The sequence below is a fragment of the Mesocricetus auratus genome, unplaced genomic scaffold, assembly GCF_017639785.1.
Source record: "Mesocricetus auratus isolate SY011 unplaced genomic scaffold, BCM_Maur_2.0 Super-Scaffold_100007, whole genome shotgun sequence".
NCBI classification, from domain to species: domain Eukaryota; kingdom Metazoa; phylum Chordata; class Mammalia; order Rodentia; family Cricetidae; genus Mesocricetus; species Mesocricetus auratus.
In genome coordinates this window covers 72,311,927-72,334,961 of record NW_024429191.1, presented here as the reverse complement: position 1 = coordinate 72,334,961, position 23,035 = coordinate 72,311,927, and the positions used below count along the sequence as shown (strand labels likewise).

Here is a 23,035-nt window from a genome sequence, read left to right as displayed (position 1 = left end):
TACAAGAGCTAGTTCCAGGACAGCCTCCAAAGCCACAGAGAAACCCTGTCTTGAAAAACAAAAACAACAACAACAACCAAAGGCCATTTAAAAAGATAGTAGCAGACTGGTGGCATAGGGTAGTGGCAGAGTACTTACCTAAACAAAGCCCTGGGTTCCATCCTCAGAACTAGGAAAAAAAAATCAACAGCAGCAGCAACAACAAAAATTAGGTGGTGACTGCACTCCAAAATTTGTTTTTTAAAAATAAGGATTTGTTAAATTTTCTTTCCTTAAAAGGATTATATTGGGAGAAGAATTTTAAAAAAGGATTACATGGGGGGGGGCTGGAGTTAACTCAGCAGTGAAGTGCACGTGTTGCCCTTGCAAAGGCTCAGGATTTGATTCTCGGCACTAACTGGTGGCTCACAACCATATATACACAAAACTCGCGTTCCAGGGGAACAGATGCCCTCTTTTGGCTTCTGCAGATCTAAGCATGCACGTGTGCACACATATACATGCTAGCAAAACATACATACACATAAAACAAATACATTTTAAAAAAGGAGGCAACTGAATGTGAACCAGGAAAGCCAGCAAGCAGCATTCCTCCACAACCTTCTCATCAGCTCTGCTTGACTTCTTCCTGCCCTGGCTTCCCTTTATGATAGACTGACTGTGAGCTGGAAGATGAAATAAACCCTTTCTTCCCTAAGTTGCTTTTGGTCATGGTGTTTATCACAGCAAGAGAGCAAACTATGACAGGGTCTACTTCAGGTCCTCACGAATTCTTGGCAAGCACTTTTACTGACTGAGCCATTTCTTTAGCCCTGAATGCACTTTTTAATCTATTGACTTGAACTCTCCGAGGATCTATATTTATTTTCCTTTTTATTTATCTGTTTTGGTGCGGAAGATCCAACCCAGGGCTTTACAATGCCAGGGCAGCTCTCTGCCATGGCCCAGGAAGCTGTTTTTCTGTTTTGTTTTGTTCTGTGTTTCTGTTTGCTTTTCTGACTTTAAGTAGAGTGACCCAGAAAGGAGAGCTGCCCTGGAAGTTGGATTCAGCACTCATCAGCAAAAGGTGCTAGCCGAAGTTACAGGAACAGAAAAGATAACCCCAGGAGAGTTGATGAGCACTGAGAGAAGACAGACAGAACTCCGAAGAACACTCAAATTCTAATGATGGAAAGGAGAGAACGTCTCTAAGGAGCTCAAGGATGAATAACTGAGATCCAGCAGAGGAAAGGGAACGAGTAGGAAGGGTTAGTGAGGAGTGACTCCTCACAGGCTCAAGAGCAGGAGGATGGATAACAAAGGACAAGAAGGGGTGAGTTTAATCTTTTTTTTTTTTTTTTTTTGGGTTTTTCGAGACAGGGTTTCTCTGTATTGTTTTGGAGGCTGTCCTGGAGCTCGCTCTGTAGACCAGGCTGGCCTCGAACTCACAGTTGGGACTAAAGGCGTGTGCCACCACCGCCCGGCTGGGTGAGTTTAATCTTAAGATTTCTGGGACCTTGGAAAGTTACAGGGAAGTGATGGAGATGGCTGAGTCTTTCTCATTCTACCCATGCTGGCCTAGATAGCCAAGGATGACCTTGAATTTCTGCTCTCCTGCCTCAGCTTCCCAAGTGCTGTGTTTTAGCCTTTTGGGGTTTGCTTCCCTCTAATTTTTCATCCCATCCCAGTCTAGCTTCCATTTATAAGGCTCAAAGAACGCTTTACAAATTCCTCTCTTACTAGACCTTCAACGGTTTTCTTCAATGTTACCAACTTCATGGTTTTAAAACTATTTTCGTTTATTTGCTTGCTTTCCTTAAGTGTAGGAGGATCAGGCTTGAGTGTGGGGCCTCTTTTTCCCACTTTGCTTGGTTGGAGCTTTGTCATGTTCCTCAGTCAGTTCCCCAGGGAGGGTTCTCTCATACCCTTGGACAATTAAAAAGGTTCACTCCCTCCTACTGATGAATTAAAACCCTGTTGGGTCTGTCTCAGGGTATTTGATAACACTGTGTGACGATGTCTCTGCTTTACCTCAGTTGTCTAAGGCACCTTCTTCCCTCTTCTTCCTCTTCTCCTTCTTTCCACGACACAGGGTTTCTCTGTGCAGCTCTTGTAGACCAGGCTGCCCTCGAACTCACAGAGATCCGCCTGCCTCTGTCTCCCAAGTGCTGGGATTAAAGGCATGCCCCAAAACTGCCTGCCTGGGGGCCTGGAGAGATGGCTCAGAGGTTAAGAGCACTGACTAGCCTTCCAGAGATCCTGAGCTCAATTCCCAGCAACCACATGGTGGCTAACAACCATCATATATAAGGAGATCCAACACCCTCCTCTGGCCTCCTTACACATAAGAAATCTAAAAAAAAAAAAAAAAAAAAAAAAAAAGAGGCTCATGATAACAACAAAAAAAGACTGGCTGGCATCCCTCCCAATTTTTTATTTTTCTATTCTTATATTTTTGGTTGTGAGCCTAGCTTTTCAACGGCTGAGCCATCTCTCCAGCCCTATTTTTCTATTCTTAAGTTGCTTTAGAGAGGGACTAACAGGGTAGTCCACGCTGACTTGGAACAATGATCCTCCTGTCCCAGCATCTCAAACGTGGATTTCAGGCTTGTTCCATTGCTCCCAACTGAATACTTTTACTTTTGTTTTTTTTTTTTAATTCCACTTGGGAGGCAGAGGCAGGCAGATCTCTATGAGTTCCAGAGCAGCCTGGTCTACAAGAGCTAGCTCCAGGACAGTCTCCAAAGCCACAGAGAAACCCTGTCTCGAAAAACAAACAAACAAACAAACGAAAAGAAAAACAAGATAGGCTCTCACTATGTAATCCAGGTTTGCCTCAAACTTGATACATGAACCATGAACCAGGCTGGACTCGAACATGGAGAGATCCACCTGCCTCTGCCTCTGGAATGCTGGGATTAAGGGCATTGCATTGCTATGCACCTCTGAATTGACTTTTTTTTTTTTGTGACAGGGTTTCTCTATGTAGCCCTGGCTGTCCTGGAACTCACTCTGTACCAGACTGGTCTCAAACTCAGAGATACACCTCTCTTTGCCTTAGTGCTGGGATTAAAGGCATGCGCTGAGACACGTGGCTAAGACACTTTTTTGTTGTTGTTGTTGTTTTTTGTTTTATTTTTCGAGGCAGGGATTCTCTATGGCTTTGGAGGCTGTCCTGGAACTAGCTCTTGTAGACCAGGCTGGTTTCCAACTCGCAGAGGTCTGCCTGCCTCTGTCTCCCGAGTACTGGGAACAAAGGTGTGCGACACCACCGCCCGGCTTGACACTCTTTCTTTTTAATTTTTTTTTAAGTGCATGGTTCCTGAGGAATGGACTCTAAAGGTTGACCTCTGACCTCCTTTTACGCGCATCTGAATACACAGTGACACTCGCACAACTCACACAAAACGAAGGAAAATAAATTTCTGCATGGGAGGTATCAATTTCCACACCACACATTATACCCATCCTCTGGCTTCCCACCCTAAAAGTCAAAAGAAATCCTCACAAAATCAGGTAGAAGAGTTGGGAACATAGCTCTGTGGTAGAGCGTGAAGTGTTAGGTCTTGGGTTCCGTCCCCAGCTTCGAATGGCTGTGGGGGCGCTGACAGAGCGGCAAAGCCAGGTAAAGGGGGCACCAACTATAGCGACTAGGAAAATGGAGTCTGAGCACGAACGCAGCTTGCTCATCGTGTTTCCTTCGCTGGAAGATGGCACCCTGAGCACCACGTGGGCAAACGGACATTTTCTCCATTTCGGGGCAGTGTCAAAACCTCCAGAGCTGTTAGTGAAGACCGCCGGCAGGCGAGGCGGTTAGGGAGCCTAAGGCTCCGCGGGCGCAGACACGGAGGGGCGGAGTCAGCGCCTGGCCCCCGGCCTGCCCTCGGCCTGGCCCGGAGGTCCCGCCCCCTCGCCGGCGAAGCCGCGCCGCCATCGCCGCCCGGGCCTAGGCGTGTCCCCGCGGGCGCACGGCATGCTGGGAAGGTGCCCGGGCGGCGGCCATTTTGTCTGATCGGCTCCTCTTTGGAAGAGGCTTTTCGGCTTGAGAGTGGGCCGAGGGGTTTGGCGACCGAGTGGCTGGTGTTTTTCGCTGGTGGGTGCTAGGGCTGGTGGGAGCAGCCGCCCAGAGGAAGCACCATGATTTCGGCCGCGCAATTGTTGGATGAGTTAATGGGCCGGGACCGAAACCTCGCCCCGGACGAGAAGCGCAGCAACGTGCGGTGGGACCACGAGAGCGTAAGTCCCGTGGGCCTTGGGCCTGTGCCCAAGCGCCGGGGAGAGGGGAGGGGAGGGGAGGGGAGAGGGGCGCGTGCCGAGCCGGGCCACGGTGGGTCTCCGCACCGTTTGGGACCCGGGTCGCGCCGACTGAAGCACCTGACCGCTGAGGGAGGTGGGAGGGTGGCCCGGGAGGGAGGGTGCCGCGCGAACCCGGGGATAGGGCGATTTGTTGTTCTGTGGAGGAAGTCCGGGGTTGCGCACCTTGGTGAGGCCGGGAAACGCGGGAAAAGGCAAGGGAGGGCTCATTTGATTACACCAGAGCTCCGGGTTTTTACCGGATGAAAACGAAGGGCAAACCCTTCCGTTATTTGGATGCAGGCATCGTATTTAGCCAGATTCCTAACCAGTATCAGTGGAAAGAAATTATGGCAATGCTTTATTTAGGAGTGATTCCATTTCGACACTTTCGGAAAGTAGACATTTGATACAGGTAATAGCTTGGTACAGTTGTCCTAAACGGTATTTGTATTTACTAATACTGTTAGGTGGCAGTTGTGTTTAAATACTCAGGTAGGCGCTTGTCAAGGTTTTTGCTTTCACGTAAACTCATTGACTCCTTTTACCCCCTTAAAAGGCTTGAATATAACCCCAGGGTCACAGGTGAGAGCTGGAAACCTCACTCAAGGTCTTGAGGTAATCGATGAAGCTGAGTCTAATTTGTCACCCTGTTCAGGTTGCACGGTTCTGGGCTCGAGTATTTTTATCTAGTTTTGTACGTGGAGCACACAGTCTGAGATCTTAACCGGAGAATAGAATTTACTTTGCAGTTACAGTCAAACAGCAGTTAAATCCTTTGCTAATAAAAATATGAGGAACTGTCTCAACAAAACTTTGTTGAGACAGTGTTTTACTTTGTAGGTCAGGTTGATCTCGAACTTGAAATCCTTGCTCAGCTTCCAGAGTGCTGGGATTACAGGTGCTCCATGGTAGACTTTTCAGGAAAGTAAAAGGGTTTGACTAAAGTTGTATGGAGGTGGTGCCTGACTCCAGATTAGTATTAAAGTGTCTTTAGGTTATAATTTATGGTGTTGCCTATTAGTCATATTGATGTGTTTGTGATTGATTTCAACGTGTGACTTTCTGTGAGTTTTTAAATGTTTATTGTCCCCTTCATTTGTCGAAGTATGAGTATAGACTTGTGGTTATAGTTTAGTCCTCTGCGCTCTTTTTTTGGTCTCTGTCACAGTGAATTTACTTTCTGTCTCCCAACCCCACTTAACTCCTCTAAGTTTGTTTTTTCCAGACTGGATTTTTCTGTGTAGGTCTGGCTGTTGTGGAACTTGCTCAAGCTGGCCTCCAAAACATCCTCCTGCCTCTGCCTCCCAAGTGCTGGAATCAAAGGCATGCGCCACCACTGCCCAGTTTAGTCTTAAGCTTTTGAAATGTTAGGAAAAATTAGCTGGACTTAGTGGCACACACCTTTTATCCCAGCACCGGGGAAGCAAAGGCAAGTGGATCTTGTGAAGAATGGCACATAATAATGTATGTAGATAGGTTTATGACTTTGCAGTGGTGAGAGTAACAGTTGAGGGTTTAATGCCATCTCATCTCAGCCATAGATGTGCTTTCTTTTTTTCAGTTTTTTTTGTTTGTTTGTTTTTGGTTTTATGAGACAGGGCTTCTTTGTATTGTTTTGGAGGCTGTCAGTCCAGCCCGGCCTCGAACTCACAGAGATCTGCCTTCCTCTGCCTCCCGAGTGCTGGGATTAAAGGCATGCACCACCACAGCCAGGCTCTTTTCAGTTTTAAAGCTTTTTATTGATAAAACATTTAGTGATTGTCATCAAAATATCTCATGTCTTTAGTGACGAAGTTGCATTGTATTCTAGTTTCAAGGATTTCCAGACAATGACAGTTCAGACTCATGTTTGCAGGGTTAAGGGGATGATTCTTGGTGCTGATGGTCATGACCAGGAACAAAGCATGTGGCCTGTCCTCCTTCCCTTTTTTTTTCTTTTTTTCTTTTTTTTGTTGTTTCTTGAGACCGAGTTTCTCTATGTTCCTGGTTGTCCTGGAACTAGCTCTGTAGAGCTGTGGCCTTTCTTTCTAAATAATACAGATACTGTAGGGTATAGTAAACATGGGGAAAGAAGCTCTTGGAGTTATTACTATGTCAGTTTGCTGTGCTTTTGGTTGCTAATAAAAACTGAATGGATGAACAAACCAAGCATCTGAATGTAAAGGATTCACCACCACATCCCCACAGCCTAACACTGCAATACAGTTCTGTGTTTTTACTCCATTTAGCAAGTTTTCTCCTTTTTTTTTTTTTTTTTTTTTTTTTTTGGTTTTTCAAGACAGGGTTTCTCTGTGGTTTGGAGGCTGTCCTGGAACTAGCTTTTGTAGACCAGGATGGTCTCGACTCACAGAGATCTGCCTGCCTCTGCCTTCTGAGTGCTGGGTTTAAAGGTGTGCGCCACCACAGCCCCACTTAGTTTTTTTTTTTTTCATTTAGAAATTTATTTGATGGGTGTGGGTAGATGGGGAGTTTAGACATAGGTCCTCAGGCTTTGTAGCAGGTGCCTTTAACCTGAGAGAGAGCAAGCTCTCTGGCCTGTATTTGAAATTTTTTTCTTTGCTGGACTTGGATTAGATGGTGAAAAGCCATATAACTGGGCAGGCCATTTTGGTTTGGTTCTTTGAAATAGAATGAGAAAATACCAAAAAAGAAGACAAATGGAAGTCAAGCCTGATATAGTGAATGTCTGTAATTTTAGCACTCTGGTGGCTAAGGCAAGAGTAAACAGTTCTGGGCTAGCCTAGGCTAACCCTGCCTCAATCAAAACAAAGAAAAAAAGATTAAATTCCACTTATTGTAACATCTATAGATATTTTGCCGCCAAAATGGGAACTTGCATGGTGGTATGACTTTTGTGTGTTTAGTCTCAGTACCCTTGAGTTCCAGAGCAATCTGGTCTATATAGCAGGGCCCAGGCTAGTCAGAGCTACATAGTTGACCTTGTCTGTTTTTTTTTTCTTATAGATTTATTTATTATTTATTTATTTGTTTTCGAGACAGGGCTTCTCTGTATTGTCTTGGAGGCTGTCCTGGAACTAGCTCTTGTAGACCAGGGCTGACCCCGAACTCACAGAGATCCTCCTGTCTCTGCCTCCCTAGTGCTGGGATTAAAGGCGTGCGCCACCAACCCTGGCTAGATTTATTTATTACAGTGCTCTGCCTGCGTGTATGCCTGCAGGCCAGAAGAGGGCACCAGATCTCATTATGGATGGTTGTGAGCCACCATGTGACTGTTGGGAATTGAACTCTCTTTCTTTTTAATTAGAAACAAGCTTGTGTTACATGTCAGTCCCAGTTCCCTCTCCCTTCTCTCCTCCCCCCTTTTTTTAGTTTATTTTTAGTATATGTATTTTGCCTGCATGTATGTGTGTGCCTTAGAATCCCTGGAACTGGAATTAGAGACAGTTGTGATTTGTCTTGTAGGTGCTGGGAATTGAATCCTGGTCCTCTGGAAGAACAGGCAGTGTTCTTTTTTTTTTCCGAGGCATGGTTTCTCTGTATTGTTTTGGAGGCTGTCCTGGAACTCTGTAGACCAGGCTGGCCTCGAACTCACAGAGATCCGCCTGCCTCTGCCTCCCGAGTGCTAGGATTAAACGCGTGCGCCACCAACGCCCGGCCAGGCAGTGTTCTTAACCACGGACACACATAAACATACACACACAGGACTGGATGTTAATAGTAGTTCTATGATAGGTTTTTAAAAATGTATTTTTGTATGTATGTATCTTGTGGATGCCAGAAGACTAAGACCCCACTGGAATTGGAGCATGGATGGTTGTGAACTACCATGTACTCTTAATTACTTCAGCCTAGTTGTAAGACAGCTTTATTTGACTGACCTGGGTAATTTATTTTAAATACATATTTATTTCTATATCCCTCTAGCCAAGCACACTTTTTAAAAATCCCTTCTTACATTTATGGGAGGGGGGGTGTATAGCTTAGGAACATTGGCTCTCTCCATCTGTGGGTTCCAGGATTTGTTCATCAGGTTTGGTAGCAAGTACCTTTTACAAGATGAGCCATCCAGCATACTCCTGATTTTTTGTTTTTTAGTTTGCTGGAATTTGATATACAGCTGAAGATGACCTTGACTGTGAGATCCTCTTGCCTCTACCTCCAAGTGCTAGAAAAGTACACTGTGAATTTCATCTGTACTTGTAAAGTATTGCTTTATAGCCTTGGCTTAGTGGTTAAGAACAATGTGCAGAATTCCTGGAACTGGAATTAGAGACAGTTGTGATTTGTCTTGTAGGTGCTGGGAATTGAATCCTGGTCCTCTGGAAGAACAGGCAGTGTTCTTTTTTTTTTTTTTTTGGTTTTGGTTTTTCGAGGCAGGGTTTCTCTATATTGTTTTGGAGGCTGTCCTGAAACTCAATCTGTAGACCAGGCTGGTCTTGAACTCACAGAGATCTGCCTACTTCTGTCTCCCGAGTGCTGGGATCAAAGGCGTGCACCACTAGGGGGCAGCTCTGTGTTTGCTTTTGGGGGGGAGTGGCAAAAACATAAACCCATCCTTGTTGAGTCTTGCACAGTATACTGGTGTTAGTGCTTTTCAGGCTGTTTGAGAATAGTTTTCACTCAACATCAACTCTTTCAAGGATTCAGTAACATACTCCTTTGCCTCATGTCTGTGCTTTGCATATTTACAGTCACTGCTGTTTTTGCATTAAGTAGTTTGTGGCAGGTTTGGTTGGTATTTCTTTGAGTAACCACAGTAATAGGGAGAGCATGTGCTTGTAACTGCCTGCGGTGAGTCCTTCCAGTTAGGACCCCTGTAGAAGATTTCAACGTTGCCAGAGAAGCCATTAGAGCTGTATTACAGAAGGTTGTAGGCAATTACACTCTCTAATTTGGAGTTTTTAGTATTTTATGTGATAGGAATTCTGTAGTTCAAATTGAAGTTTTAGTTTTACATTCAGAACTTCCTTCCAAAAGTAAATGTAACTGTGGATGATGTAACGGGCATAGCAGAGGGCTTTGGATTCTTGGGAGCTGGAATTACCTGTGAATGTTAAGCTGCCTGACATGGGTGCTAGGAACCAAACTTGGGTCTTTTGGAAGAGCAGGAAGTATTTTTAATTGCTGAAACATTTATTCAGCCCCAAACTTACCATTTAAAATTTCTGTCTATATTCTTGTAAAAAAAATTCTCCAATGCCTGAGGTGTAGAAAAGATTCAAAACTTGGGAGGGAAACTGAACCAAAAAAACTGAGTAGTCTCAGGAGCTGGGGACCAGCTGCCAAACCTAACAGCCTGAGTCCAGTCACTAGGACCTGCATTTGGGAGAACTAAGTTGCTTTGTGAGACCTCCAGATACAAGCTATAGCATATGCATGCCCACACATATACAAAAACAAGTGAACTTTTAAAAATTGCTGTAGTCCATGATACCTACTATTAAATATTAAATGCCGGCAGGCAGCTCAGCAGGTTGGAATGTGTCCTTTCCAAGTGACTCAGTTGGTCTAAACCTCTTTTGGGCAGCTCGGCTTGTTTTTGCTTTTTGGCTGTTGGTCTGGCCTCAGTCTTTGTTGCTTATTTTGTCTTTGCAGCTCAGCTCTGCAAAGTACTATGAGCTTTTTAAAATTATTTTATGTTATGTACATTGGTATTTTGGCTGTATGTATGTCTGTGTAAGGGTATCAGATCTTAGAGTTATAGACAGTTGTAAACTGCCATGTGGGTGCTGGGAATTGAACCCTGAGTTCTTAACCTTTTAACTGGTAAGCCATCTCTCCACCCCCCACTGTGAATTTTTATTCTATTTTTTTGGGGGGGGAGTGGGGAGTCTGCTAGTGAATCTGGTCTGTTTCAGGAACTTCCTGAAGTAATTTTGAGTTGTTTACCTCAGCTTTTAAAGGGCTTCTCTGCCAGATGGAATATTTGAACTGTCGTCATCAACCCACATGCACAGAATTGTTTTGAGACAGTTCTATAGTATCAGTCTTAAAGATCGCTTGTATCTCTAAAATACAAAGATATAGTGAAGGAGAGCCATGAACAGTGGGGGCTTCCTCCTGGACCCTGGATTAGGCACAAACCACACACAAAACCTGGTTTCACAGAGAAAATCCTTTATTAAGCAGGGAAGAAAAGTTAAAGTGACTGCTTTCTGACTCAGGCAGAAAACAGCACCAAATGGCCTTGCAGGTGTAATTTTTAAGACAAGAAAAAGAGTAGGTCTGTGTTAAAATGGGCTGAGATGCAGTGGTAAAGGAGATAAGGGGATGAGGAAAGGGGGGAAGGGTATTTGTCCCAGAAGGACTAAGGACTGCCTCTGGATAGAGAGGAGACAGATGTAGTACATAAGCAAATTGTGGTTTATAAAGGTAAAAATGGGAAACCATGGGGCTGGAGAGATGGCTCAGAGGTTTAGAGCGCTGACTGCTCTTCCAGGGGTCCTGAGTTCAATTCCCAGCAACCACATGGTGGCTCACAGCCATCTACAATTCAACCTGGTGCCCTCTTCTGGCATGTAGGCAGAATACTGTATATGTGATAAATAAATAAATCTTTTTTTAAAAAAATGGGAAACCATGTGTTAGGATGAAGTGTTTAATTTTAATTGGACATGTTAATTAGGTTAGAACAGACCTTGGTGGCTAGCTTTAGGAATGTAACTTAGTGGTGTGGTTTTTTTGTTTGTTTGTTTGTTTGTTTTTTAAGCAAGGCAGACAGATGGGGAGAAGGGCAAGACCTGCCAGAGCCCACAAGTAGTGTTTCTCCATGTAATAGTTGAATAAATGCTGAAAATACTACATTTCCTTACTATTGGTTTTAATTTCTGTTTGTGATAAAATTCCACAACAAAAGCCATTAAGGAAGGAAAGGGTTTATTTTGGCTTACAATTGCAAAAGGGATACAGTTTTCCATGGTAGAAAGAACATGAGGCTGGCCAGGAGAAGAGAATAGGAAATGGACCCAGGTTGTAAAACATGCTTCCTATAAGGCTCAGCCTTCTAAAGGTTTCATGAACTCCCTAGACAGTGCCAATGGAGATCAAGTGTTAACACACACACATGAGTTGTGGGGGACATTTCATGTTCAAGACTCAACAACAATTGACTTAGGATGAATGTGTGTGGGTATATTGCTGCTACACACACACACACACACACACACACACACACACACACACACACACACACACACGTCCTTAGATTAGATTTTCACCAAGGGAGATGGCTGCTTAGGTTCCTTTCAGCAGAAATACATTGCCCTTAAGATAATAACAGAATTGTGTAGGCACAACACTGAACCCTGAGAACCATCAGTGTGGTGACAAATAGGAATTACTAAATGTACTTTAATGACTCGGTGTGAATCCTACAATGAAGAAAATGAGGGTGCAAAGAGCCTGGGGTATCTAATCCAGACTCAAGAAGGGTTTCTCATACAAAGTGGCCTTTAAATACTGGAACATAAAGGATTAGTGAAAACCTGGGGAAGGACCAGAGAGAAGGCACATTGCTATTTATGACAGGCTGGAGAAAGTGAGTGCAATTGGGAAATTTTAAGTAATGTTACAACTGAAGCCTTTGGATATCTTGGGTGGGTAGTGAGTAGGGAGATAAGTGAGAATGAAGTTTGAACTTCATTATATTGGGAAGAGGTTGAAGGCTTTTAAGCAGTGAAGATGTTCACTGCCCAGCTGCTGTGGCGATTGATTGAAAATTATCATTCAGAATGTGTAAACAGTAAGAAGTGTGTGAGGCATGACTTCAAAGGAATATGTATTGAGAGACACTTGAAGACTAATTACTTGAAAGTATAATCACTGTATAACTGGAGCAAAACCATAGCTCTCTGACTGACTCTTATACACTTTTTTTTACACCTTTCTTTAAAACTGTTCTTGAGAAGTTTTTTCTGCTTTTTTCCCCTTTTTATAAACTAGATGTTGAATTCCTTTAGCAAAAAAAAGGAAAAAAAAAGGCATGGTAGCATAGCCTGAAGATCCTAGTACTCAGAAGGCTGAGGCAGAAGGAGTTCAAATCCTAGGCCAGCTGGGGCTGTTGGATGAGACTGTTGTTAAAACAAACCCATTTGGTTCTAGGCTGCATGTAGCCAGAATTAAAGTAATCATGATAGACAAGAAACATTTATTAAATTAAAAATGTATTAAATTAATACATGTATGACAGTCTTAATATATAATCAGGGTTTGCTGTTGAGTGGTTTTGTTTGTGTTTTGGATTGTTTGTGGGAAGAGGTTGAGATAACTACTCACTACTATGTTGCTCAGGTTTATCCCTGACGCAATCTACCTAAACCAAGTAGCTGGGATTATAGGCACGCACAGTTTCTGGCTGTGGCACAGACTTTATTAGCATCTCTGTCCTCAAATATCAGTTTGACCACCACTGCCAACAGGAGTTATCTCAACGATATCTACTTTTTTTTTTTTTTTTTTTTTTGGTTTTTCGAGACAGGGCTACTCTTCTTTGCCTTTAGAGCCTGTCCTGGAACTAGCTCTTGTAGACCAGGCTGGTCTTGAACTCACAGAGATCCCCCTGCCTCTGCATGGGAGTTCTGGGATTAAAGGCTTGCCCAGCCTTTTTTCCCCTTGAAACAGCATGTTACTATGTAGCCTTGGTTGACTTGGAACCCTGTGTAGACCAGACTACAGAAAATCCTGCCTTTCCTTCCTAAATTCTGGGACTAAAGACACCAGGCCTTTGCCAGTCTCTTCTTAAACTTTTTTTGAGACTTGATTTTGTTGTGTTGCCCATGCTGGCCTCAAACTTGTCGCTCTCTTCTTAGCTTTCAGGTAGCTAGGGATACAAATATGTGCTTAACTTCGTTTGATTCATCAGGTGGTTCTATTGTGTTCCCCTCCCCATTACTGGAGCTTGAAACCCAGGACCCCCTTTTTTGTTTTGAGACAGAAGCTCATTAAATTGCCCAACTGGCCTTGAACTCAGTTTGTAAGCTGGGTAGGTTTTGAACTTGAGGTTCCTGCCTCCGTCTTCTGAGTATCTAGGATTAAAGGTTAGTGCCACCAGGCTGGCTAGATAGATGATAGGTTTTGACTTCAGTTTTTATGGGCAGAGCTATGAAACCATACTGCTTTGATGTTCATATTTAATTAACATAAAATTCTAATTGTCTAGAGTCATTACTCAAAAATTTTTACTCAGTTTATTTTGTGCTATCTATAGAACTTAGTCCCATTGCATGTCTTAGAGTGAGCTAAATGCTAACCCATCTTACTATAGTTTACATTTAATATTTTTTCATAGGTCATAGTTAATGCATTGATAATCACAGTGACCGTGAAATTTTGTGTGAAAGGTGATAGTTTGAAATTTTGATTAATGTGCTTTGGTTTACCAAATTAAGTATGGAATCTGAAGGAGTCATAAAAAAGTAGGCTTGGTGTGGTGGAACAAACTTTTCCGATACCAGTGCTTATGAGGCCAAAGCACAATTGTTTTGAGTTCAAGGCCAATTTGGGTTAGATAATGAGACACTGTCTCAATGAAAAGTATATCAACAGGAGAGAATTAAATTCATTTCATGCTCATGCTTTCCTCATTGGGGTCTATGAAGAGTCACTCAGTGAAAGATTGACTTATGTGAAGTGGCTAGTAGATTTTATGGACAGTTGGAGGAACTTTAGCAAAAATACAAAGCTAATTTACTTAAATGAGTGTAATACTTGATTTAGATCATGAGCCTCAGGGCCTAATCTGAATAGTTAAAAGCTGTTATAAAGCTTAAACATTGATTGTGGGGAACTTGCTATACAAGATACCTAAGAGAAGAGAAAGTAAGTTTAGGTTGGGAAAGAAAAAGTTGGAGTAAGATCATTACACATTATATTACTATAGTGTACCTCATGTCAATGACAAAAGGGGATTTACAAAAATGGTGTTTCTTTTTTAAGATTCTATGTTTAGTTCTGTGAGTGGAGTCCTGTTGTATGTGCATAACCCGAGGACGTGTGCACATGCATGTATCCCAGAAAAGAGCTATAGTTACAGGTAGTTGTGAGTCTGGCAATTAGACTCAGGTCCTCTGCAAGAGCAAGTGCCTCCTAAGTGCTGAGCCATCTTTCTAGATGCTTGTTTTTAGATAATAAAAATTTCCTGCCAGGCACGCCTTTAATCCCAGCACTCGGGAGGCAGAGGCAGGCGGATCTCTGTGAGTTCGAGGCCAGCCTGGTCTACAAGAGCTAGTTCCAGGACAGCCTCCAAAGCTACAGAGAAACCCTGTCTCGAAAAACCAAAAAAAAAAAAAAAAAAAAAAAAATTTTTTCCCTGCCAGACGTGGTAGTGCACAATTTTAATCCAAGAACTGGGGAGGCAGAGAGAGGCTGATTTCTGGTTTCAAGGCCAGCCAGGTCTATACAGAGAAACCCTGCCTCAGACCACTCCTCCCCCATTTCATTTTTCTTATGAGATCTACCTTCCTCTGCCTCCTGAGTACCATGCTCAGCTCAAAGCCAGTTCTTAAAGCACAAGGTGATGTTTACTGGGAAACAGATCATATTTAAACAGACCTAATTAGTATATATTTTTAGAAAATAACATAATTCTGTAAGTTGTGTTCCTTTTCATTAAAATTTAAGAATATGAAGTTGAGAGTTTAGCAGATGAAGTACTTGTCAAAAGATGAATAATACATCAAGACATAAGTATTACTTGGAAATCTTTCTAATGGAAGTTTTAGAACTAAGCAGTTTTTGAAAGTTAAGTACTTTTTTTTTCTTTTAATAGGTTTGTAAATATTATCTCTGTGGTTTTTGTCCTGCGGAATTGTTTACAAATACTCGTTCTGATCTTGGTAAGTGATTTTTCTGTTTATTCTTTTATCACAGTTAGAATAAGATTTTTTCACCTGGCATGATGACACAAGCCTATAATCTCATCAGGAGACGGGGAACTTGAGTTGAAGGCCAGCCTAGGTTATATAGTAAAACTTTGCATATAACTAAAAGTCAAAATTGTCTTTGTAATCCTGAAGATTTTCTTCCCTTAAATTTGATAAGTAATTTCTTACTTGGTTCAATTATGAGTATATTAGTTAATGTTAGTTTGATTAAACATACTGGCATAACTAAATGTTCATGAAAATTGTTCATGTACACACTCTACTCTAGCACAGGCTAGCCTGAAAAGCACTTATGTGGCCCACACTGGCTTGAAGCATAGAGCAGTCCTCCTCCATCTTCTGAATGCTAGGATCGCAGGTGTAACTGATCATGCCTGGCCAAAATGGAAACTATGCTACAGGAATGGGAATGGGATAGGCAGTTAACATCAGGAATCAGCACAATTTTAGGAGATCCGTCTCAACAGAACAGAGATGCCTATGTTGAAAGTCTGCTGAGGGGACTGAGAAAACAAACATTGGATCCTAGAATCTTGGTGAATGCTGAGTTTGGGGCATCAGGATACTATAAAATTTAGGGTTGAGTCGTAAGACTAAAGTGCAGAAGGATTTTCATTCAGTTGAGAGTTTTTTCCAGCCTTGACACTGTTAATATTTTGAAGCAATATATTTGAGGGTGTTGGCAGCATTCCTAGCTCATACCTGGTATTTCCAGTAGCGTATACCGCCATGACAGCCCAAACTGTCACCAGACATTGACAGGTGTTGTCTGGAATCTAAATAACTCCCAGTAAAGAACCATTAATTTAGGTATTCTTGTACATTTCGCGATGCTAACTTTTCTACCCCATGTCCCAGGAAGATAGGGGTTATTTTTTTTTTTTGAAAAATTGATCAGAGACCTCTGAAGCATAAACTACAAATACTATTGGCTGAGTTGTGAGTTTTCTCACATTACTGATACCAGTGCTTGCCTTGGGGCATATTATGGCTGGAAAAGTCTGGATCCTAACATTTTAAGCACAACACAGGGCAATTCTGGGCAAAAATGAAATTGTAAAAAAAGTTTTAAGTAAGCACTTAATAGTGGTGTTCTCTTAGAGATCTTTAGCTATTTCCCCCTGGTACAGGGAGCAGGGGAACAGCTCAGTACTCTGAGGATCTCCTTTACACCAATCAGTTCTTGATTTTTTTCCCTTTGGTAAAGGCCTTTGCTGGCAAATCTTGCCAATCCATTCTTATTTCCAGTCATAACTTGGAAGTATCCTTTAAAAACTAGTTGCCAGGACTGGAGAGATGGTTCAGTATTTTAAAGCACTTGCTCTGTAGAGGACCTGATTCAGGTCCTAGCAGCCACATGGTAGCTCACAACCCTGTGTGAATCCAGTTCTAGGGGCTCCAATGCTCTCTTACGACCAGGCATATAAATGGTGTGTGTGTTGGCAAAACAGTCTTTTAAAAAAGTAAGTTGCCCGCCAGGGAACACTAACTAGACAGACATTTGAAGAATACCTTCAACTTAGGTTAACAAAATGGTCAAGGGAGTTGTTTAGAAATCTTGCCTAAACTTAGTATCTTTAGAGAAATAGTATGTGCACATTGCAGTTAAGCTGAACATCTTAAAAACAAAGCTTTTAGAAGTTAAAACTAGAGAAATGTGAAATAAAAGCTAGTGGACTGGGCTGGGGGTTGGCTTAGTGGGTAAGAGGGCTTGCTCTGTAAACATGAAGATCTGAATTCAAACTCAGCACCCAAGAAAAGCTGCTCGTGCCTTTTATGGCAGCATTGCATGGTGGATAGCAGGTGGGTCAATTTGCTGTCTAGCCAGCCTAGTTGAACAGCAAACAGGACAATACCAAAGTCATGCTCTGACTCCTGCAAGCTTGTACGTGCACAGACAAGAGTGCTATACACTCCTATGCGTTTATTACATACAGTATAATGCATGCATGCATACATACATACATACATAGATACATACATAGAAAAATAAATCACTTGACTGAATTGAAAGGTGATGTCACATGTCTATTGTAATCTCAGTACCCTGGACGCTGAGGCAAGAGGCCCTTACATTAGTGGCCAGCCGTGCTACATAGAGGGATATGTACATTAGTAGAAAGGACTGGAATAATTTGAAAATAAAAGGAATTTTGTGAAATGTGCAGTAGAACAGAAGATGATTAGTATGAAAACATTTGTTTAGGGCTGGGGGGATGGCTCAGGGGTTAAGAGCATTGGCTGTTCTTCCAGAGGACCTGAGTTCAATTCCCATCAACCACATGGTGGCTCACAACCATCTATAATGAGATCTGGTGCCCTCTTCTCTCTTGTAGACAGAACACTGTATACATAATGAGTAAATCTTTAAAAAAAAAAAAGCACAAAATTCCAAATTAATGGAGTTAAATTTCAGAAGAAATAGCCAAAAGTAAAAAAAAATTGTTTAGATTGAGACTTTTGTGTTACTTATGGACAAATATTTGAAGGTAATACCAATGCTAGTTCAGATCAGTAGTCTATAGCATCCAGGTTTTGTTTGGTGGCAGTAAACAGTTACCTTCTTATTTTAACTTCTGTTCCCTGTTCCCTTTGGTGACTTAGTTATTTCATGACTCAGTAGCATCAATTTTGTTGTCTACAGTCTACTTGGTGAAAAAAATGTGTCCTTTTTCCTTTATATTTTTATTATTTTTAAGGGCTGTATTTACTGTAGTAGCCACATTGATACTGTATGCAGCTGTATTTTGTTTTACAGGGATGCTAGGAATTAAACGTATTAGAGAGGGGTATACTGCCTGGGTTGACCATGTCACATAAGTGTCACCTTTGTAAAAAGGAAAGAAAAAAACCTGGTGTAGTAGTGTACTTTTATTATTGAGTATCACTTAGAAGGCTGAGGTAGGAGGATCTTAAGTTCTAGACTAGCCTAGGCTACTTAGTAAGATGCTATTTCTAGTGAGAGAGTATTAATGTCACAAATAATTTATACATGCTCTTTTCTCTCTCCTAGGTCCATGTGAAAAAATTCATGATGAAAATCTAAGAAAACAGTGAGTTTTACTTTTTTATTTTTAAGTCATTCTCCCCTCCTGGTTATTTAGTTTAAAGAAACAAGCATTGAAGAAGCAATTGGAATTAATGTAAAATAATGTTGCATAGAAATCTAGACACTGGCTGGGCCTGGTAAGGTTTAATAACTTCAACAATGATGTTAGTTGCCATATGAATGCATATTATATTGCTAATTTTCTATATTATGTATACATCTCCCCTCATTTGCTCCTTTATAATTCATTTTATAGTTGTTTGTAACCCCCTCCCTTGTGTGTCAGAAGACAACCTGAGTTGTGTAAGATAGGGTCTCTTGTTCAATACTGCATATGACAGGCTAGCAGTCCTAAAAGATTAAGAGAGTTTTCCTGTCTTTGCCTGCCATCTCACTCTTAAGAATGCTGGGATTACAAACCTGTTCTGCTGTGCCTGGCTTTATATGGATCCAGACTCAGGTCTTCATGCCTATATAGTAAGCAATTTAACCCACTGAGCCATCTCTCCAGCTTTGGCGTATGGGTCATTTGAGCATGGGATAGGGATGTATATAGAGGTCCACAATAGACATTCATTGGATGTGCTCCCTGATCACTTTCCACTCCATTTATTGAGACAAAGTTGGCTAATTCTGGCTAGTCTATTGAGCCAGCTTGCTCCAGGAATCCCTTTTCTATTTTTCAAGCACTAGAGTTATAAGTGACTGCCTGCCTGCACAGCTTTTTATATTTATTATCTATTTTGAGGCAGGGTTTCTCTGTGTAGCCCTGGCTGTCCTGAAACTTGCCTTGTAGACTAGTCTGGCCTTGAACTCATGGGATTCAAGGCATGTACTACCACCACCCAGCTTTTAAAATTTATTATTACTTGAGATACTGTCTTACTATGGAGCCTAGCTAGCCTGGAACTTACTATGCAGGCCAGGCTGGCCTCAAACTCACAGATAGCCATCTGTTTCTAGTGCTTTAATTTGCGCAATACCAGCATGGTGAGCTACTTTTTAATTTTTAAATCACATTTATTTGATTTGTGTATCTTACATGTGCCAGTGACATACTTGTGGAGCTAAAAGGATGACTTCTAGGCATTTGTTGTTTTCTACCATTTGAGTCCCTGGGATCAAACTGGGGTGTCAGGCTTAGCAGTGAGTTACCTGCTGAAACATTTCACTGGTTTATAGATAAGATTTGTGGATTTGGGATCATAGATAGATTCAGTGTAATAGTAGAGCTGGTGCTTAAACTTGTGTTTAAAGCTTGTGATTTTACCTGAGAGTGCAGGTCTATAAAACCCGTTTTGGGGAAACAAACAGGAAGATTCAAGTTCAAGGCCAGTCTGGGCAACTTAATGTGGGGCCCTTTCTTAAAAAACAAGCTTATAGTTCAGTGATAAAGCACTTTGGTAATATGTCTAAGCCCCTGGGTTCAGTGCATTATACTACCAAGCTGATTCTTTTTATTTTCTGTGCATTAGTGCCTTGCCATCCATGGGTCTTGGGTCCCCTGGAACTGGGGCTATAGACAGCTGTGATATGCCATGTGGGGGCTGGGAGTTGAATCTGGGTTCTCTGGGAGAGCAGTCAAATCTCTTGGCCCCTGAGCCATCTCCTTAGCCCCATAAACTGATTGTTAACCAACAGTAGTGTAGAATATAATGCCTTTCCCTTTGATAGGAAAAGATACAGCTAGAAATTTACTGCATGTAATATCTTGTTTATTCTTCAGTCTAAATGCAGTAGTCCTAGAGATGGGGATAATAGAGAATATATGACTTGTAATGGTTAAAAGTTTATTTATTTTCATTTTTATCAGGTATGAGAAGAGTTCTCGTTTTATGAAAGTTGGCTATGAGAGAGATTTTTTGCGGTACTTACAGAGTTTACTTGCCGAGGTAGAGCGTAGAATTAGACGAGGTCATGCTCGTTTGGCATTATCTCAAAATCAGCAATCCTCTGGGGTAAGTATGAAATGACCTTTGTAAAGAACGCTTGTTCTCTGGATAGCGAGGTGTTTCATGTTTTTTTTAATTTTATCTTCCATTGATTACTTGTCTTAAAAATTACATGAAATTTGAAAAGCACCTTTTTTTCTGTTGTGTTTAGGGAAGTATCTTCCCCTCTTTTGTTTGTTTTGGTGGTGGTAGTACAGGTCACATTTTGTGACCAGTGGTAACACACATGGTTAAGTGCCCAGTAGATACTAGCTATTTGAGTTTGGAGCTTATGGAGGTGCTCAGAAATAGATATATAGGCCTTGGATCTTCTTGAATAGATGGTTTGTGGCTGATAAAGGTTAGCCCCTTCTCCTTTCCCTCTTTCTGCTGTAAAAACTAATTATTGGGCTTCTTTGTAGTTCTTAGACAGTTTTCATTAGTAAGTGTAACATTGATTTTGCTAATAAGAGTTTTCTTTTTCTTTTTTTGAGCCCTGACTGGCCTCTAACTCAAAAATACTCTTGTTTCAACTTCTTGAGTACTAGGATGACAGACATGTACTGCTATGCTCGGTAGAGGGTATTTTGTTTTTTGTTTTCCTTTAGGTGTCAGTAACTATGTATGTAATTGACTAACAGTGATCAAATGTAGTTGGATTAGTATTTAGTAGTTAAACACTGTTTACGGCCTTAAACTAATGTAGCTGAGGATGACCTAGAAGCTTTTTGTTGTTTTGATTTTTTTGAGACAGGGTTTCTCTGTGTATCCTGGCGCTTACTCTGTAGACCAGGCTGGCCTTGAATTCATATACCTGCCTATTTCTGCCTTCTGAGTGCTGGGATTGAAGGTATTTGCCACCATTACTGGCTCTGACTTAAAGTCTTGATCCTCCTTGCCTCCACTTTGCAAGAGATTATAGGTATATGCCATGATGCCCAACTTCTCTCTTTCTTTAATTAAATTACTAAATAGAAGTACTGATGGGCATGGTGGCATCCTATATTAGCACTTGGGAGGTTAGGGCAGAAGGATCTTGAGTTCAAGGCCACTGGGCTACATAGAAGCCTCTTGGTTTTTCTTTTTCTTTTCTTTTTTAAAGGGAGGAGAAGAAATATGTTTCTGTATCCATGAGGACTTGAATGTTTTATTACTTTAGGGGTTGATGCTGGGATCAACCCCCATGGCCTAGTGCATACTAACTACCACCAGATCCATCCCTGGATCCAAGAGTTAGAAGTACTTTCTTTGGTATTTTACTTTTCAATGACAGCATTAACACATGTTACTGTTTTTAATAGGCTGCTGGTCCAACAGGCAAAAATGAAGAAAAAATTCAGGTTCTGACAGACAAAATTGATGTGCTTCTACAGCAGGTGAGAATCGTTACAGAAATGTAAGAAAATAATTGGAACTAGGAGCTGTGGCAAATGTTGTTAACCCCAGCGTGTAGGAATTGGTGGAGATTATTAGGACCCTGTCTTAAAAAATGCTGGGCAGTGGTGGCCTGTGCATACCTTTAATCCCAGCACTTGGGAAGCAGAGGCAGGCAGATCTCAGTGAGTTCTGCGTCAGCCTGGTCTACTGAGCTAGTTCCAGGACAGCCAGGACTGTTACACTGAGAAACCCTGTCTTGGGGGAAAAAATAACCCACATAAAACAAAAAAGACTGACACATGACTGGTAAGGCATAAAATAAACATGAAGATATTTTTGATTGATTATATAGGAAATACAAACTGAAATCTCACAGGGAGTTACTCAACAATATTTGAATTGTCCCCAATTAAAAAGAATAACTGTAGTAAAGTTCTTGAGTGTTGTGAAAGATTTGGGCTCATTAGAATCACCAGACATTGATGATGAGTGTATAAAATGATTCGGGTACAGCTATTCCCAGAAGAATTTAATCTGCTCTGTGTGTGTGTATTTAGTTTGATTCTTAAAAGCCTAAACATGTACTATGAGCCATTCCTTTACTCAAAACAGAAATTAAAACATGCTTATACATCTTGTATACTACTGCTCACAGTTTTAGTTAAAATCACTGAGAGCCCCCACCCCCACCCAGTAATACTTGTACTAGTTCAAATGTTATTAACAAGTGTGTGAGAAAGCCAGTTCTGGTGGTCGTAATCTCAGGACTGAGGCAGGAGGAATGCCTTGAGCTCAAGGCCAGTTTTGGCTATATGATAAGTACTAGTCCAGCTAAAGTTACAGAGGTAGAATACTATCTTAAGAAAACCAAAATTAGATTGTGATTATAGCCATGAACTTAACTATTTGCAGTAATGTGAATGAACATTTAAATCATCTGAGCGAAAGAAGCTAGACTGAGGAAGGAATACAGACCATATTATATCATTTATATGAAATTTGAAAATTCAAGTCTATAGTGACACAGATTATTGATTGATTGATTGCTTACTTGGTTATATGTGTAGGTTTGAAGTTGGAGGAAATACTAAAAGAAGAAACCTTTTGGGTTTGGGAAGGAACTTGTCTAGCTGGTTATGGTTTTTCCATGTGTCTACACTTTAAAACCTTGTGAACTTAAAATCCACATCATTTAAGTTGTTAAAAAAATCACAAGGGTCAAATAAAACTGAAGTTTTAGTAAGCAAAAAGATATAAATTCACTACATGTAAATGAAGCACGGGGGCTGTCAGATTCTTAGATTGATTGAAAAGGAGTCTTGACTGGTTTTTTGTTTTGTTTTGATTTTTCTGTCTCAGATTGAAGAGTTAGGATCTGAAGGAAAGGTAGAAGAAGCCCAGGGAATGATGAAATTGGTTGAACAGTTAAAAGAAGAGAGAGAATTGCTAAGATCTACAACCTCGGTGAGTTTTACCTTTTATGTCCAAGAAGCCTGTTAATTATGAATCACTTGAAATCTGTTCTTGTTGGAGAACCTTTGAATACTTTTTCTATTGTCGTA

The 23,035-nt window shown here is 41.4% G+C and overlaps 1 protein-coding gene across 6 annotated transcripts in view; it reads left to right on the top strand.

Moving 5' to 3' along the window:
* The first annotated feature begins 3,960 nt into the window (after window positions 1-3,960).
* The window catches only part of Luc7l3 (LUC7 like 3 pre-mRNA splicing factor), a 28,674-nt gene continuing 9,599 nt past the window's right edge, over window positions 3,961-23,035 (top strand). For 3 of the 6 annotated variants that reach the window (XM_005075833.4, XM_040749521.1, XM_013117676.3), the window contains exons 1-6: window positions 3,962-4,215; window positions 15,002-15,068; window positions 18,130-18,169; window positions 19,979-20,123; window positions 21,398-21,472; window positions 22,833-22,937. In XM_005075833.4, the coding sequence (XP_005075890.1) occupies window positions 4,117-4,215; window positions 15,002-15,068; window positions 18,130-18,169; window positions 19,979-20,123; window positions 21,398-21,472; window positions 22,833-22,937 (531 nt within the window). In that variant the 5' untranslated portion in view covers window positions 3,962-4,116. Of the gene's footprint in view, window positions 4,216-15,001; window positions 15,069-18,129; window positions 18,170-19,978; window positions 20,124-21,397; window positions 21,473-22,832; window positions 22,938-23,035 lie in introns of all 6 variants that reach the window. The other 3 variants (XR_005878395.1, XM_005075834.4, XR_005878396.1) reach the window with 2 other exon arrangements.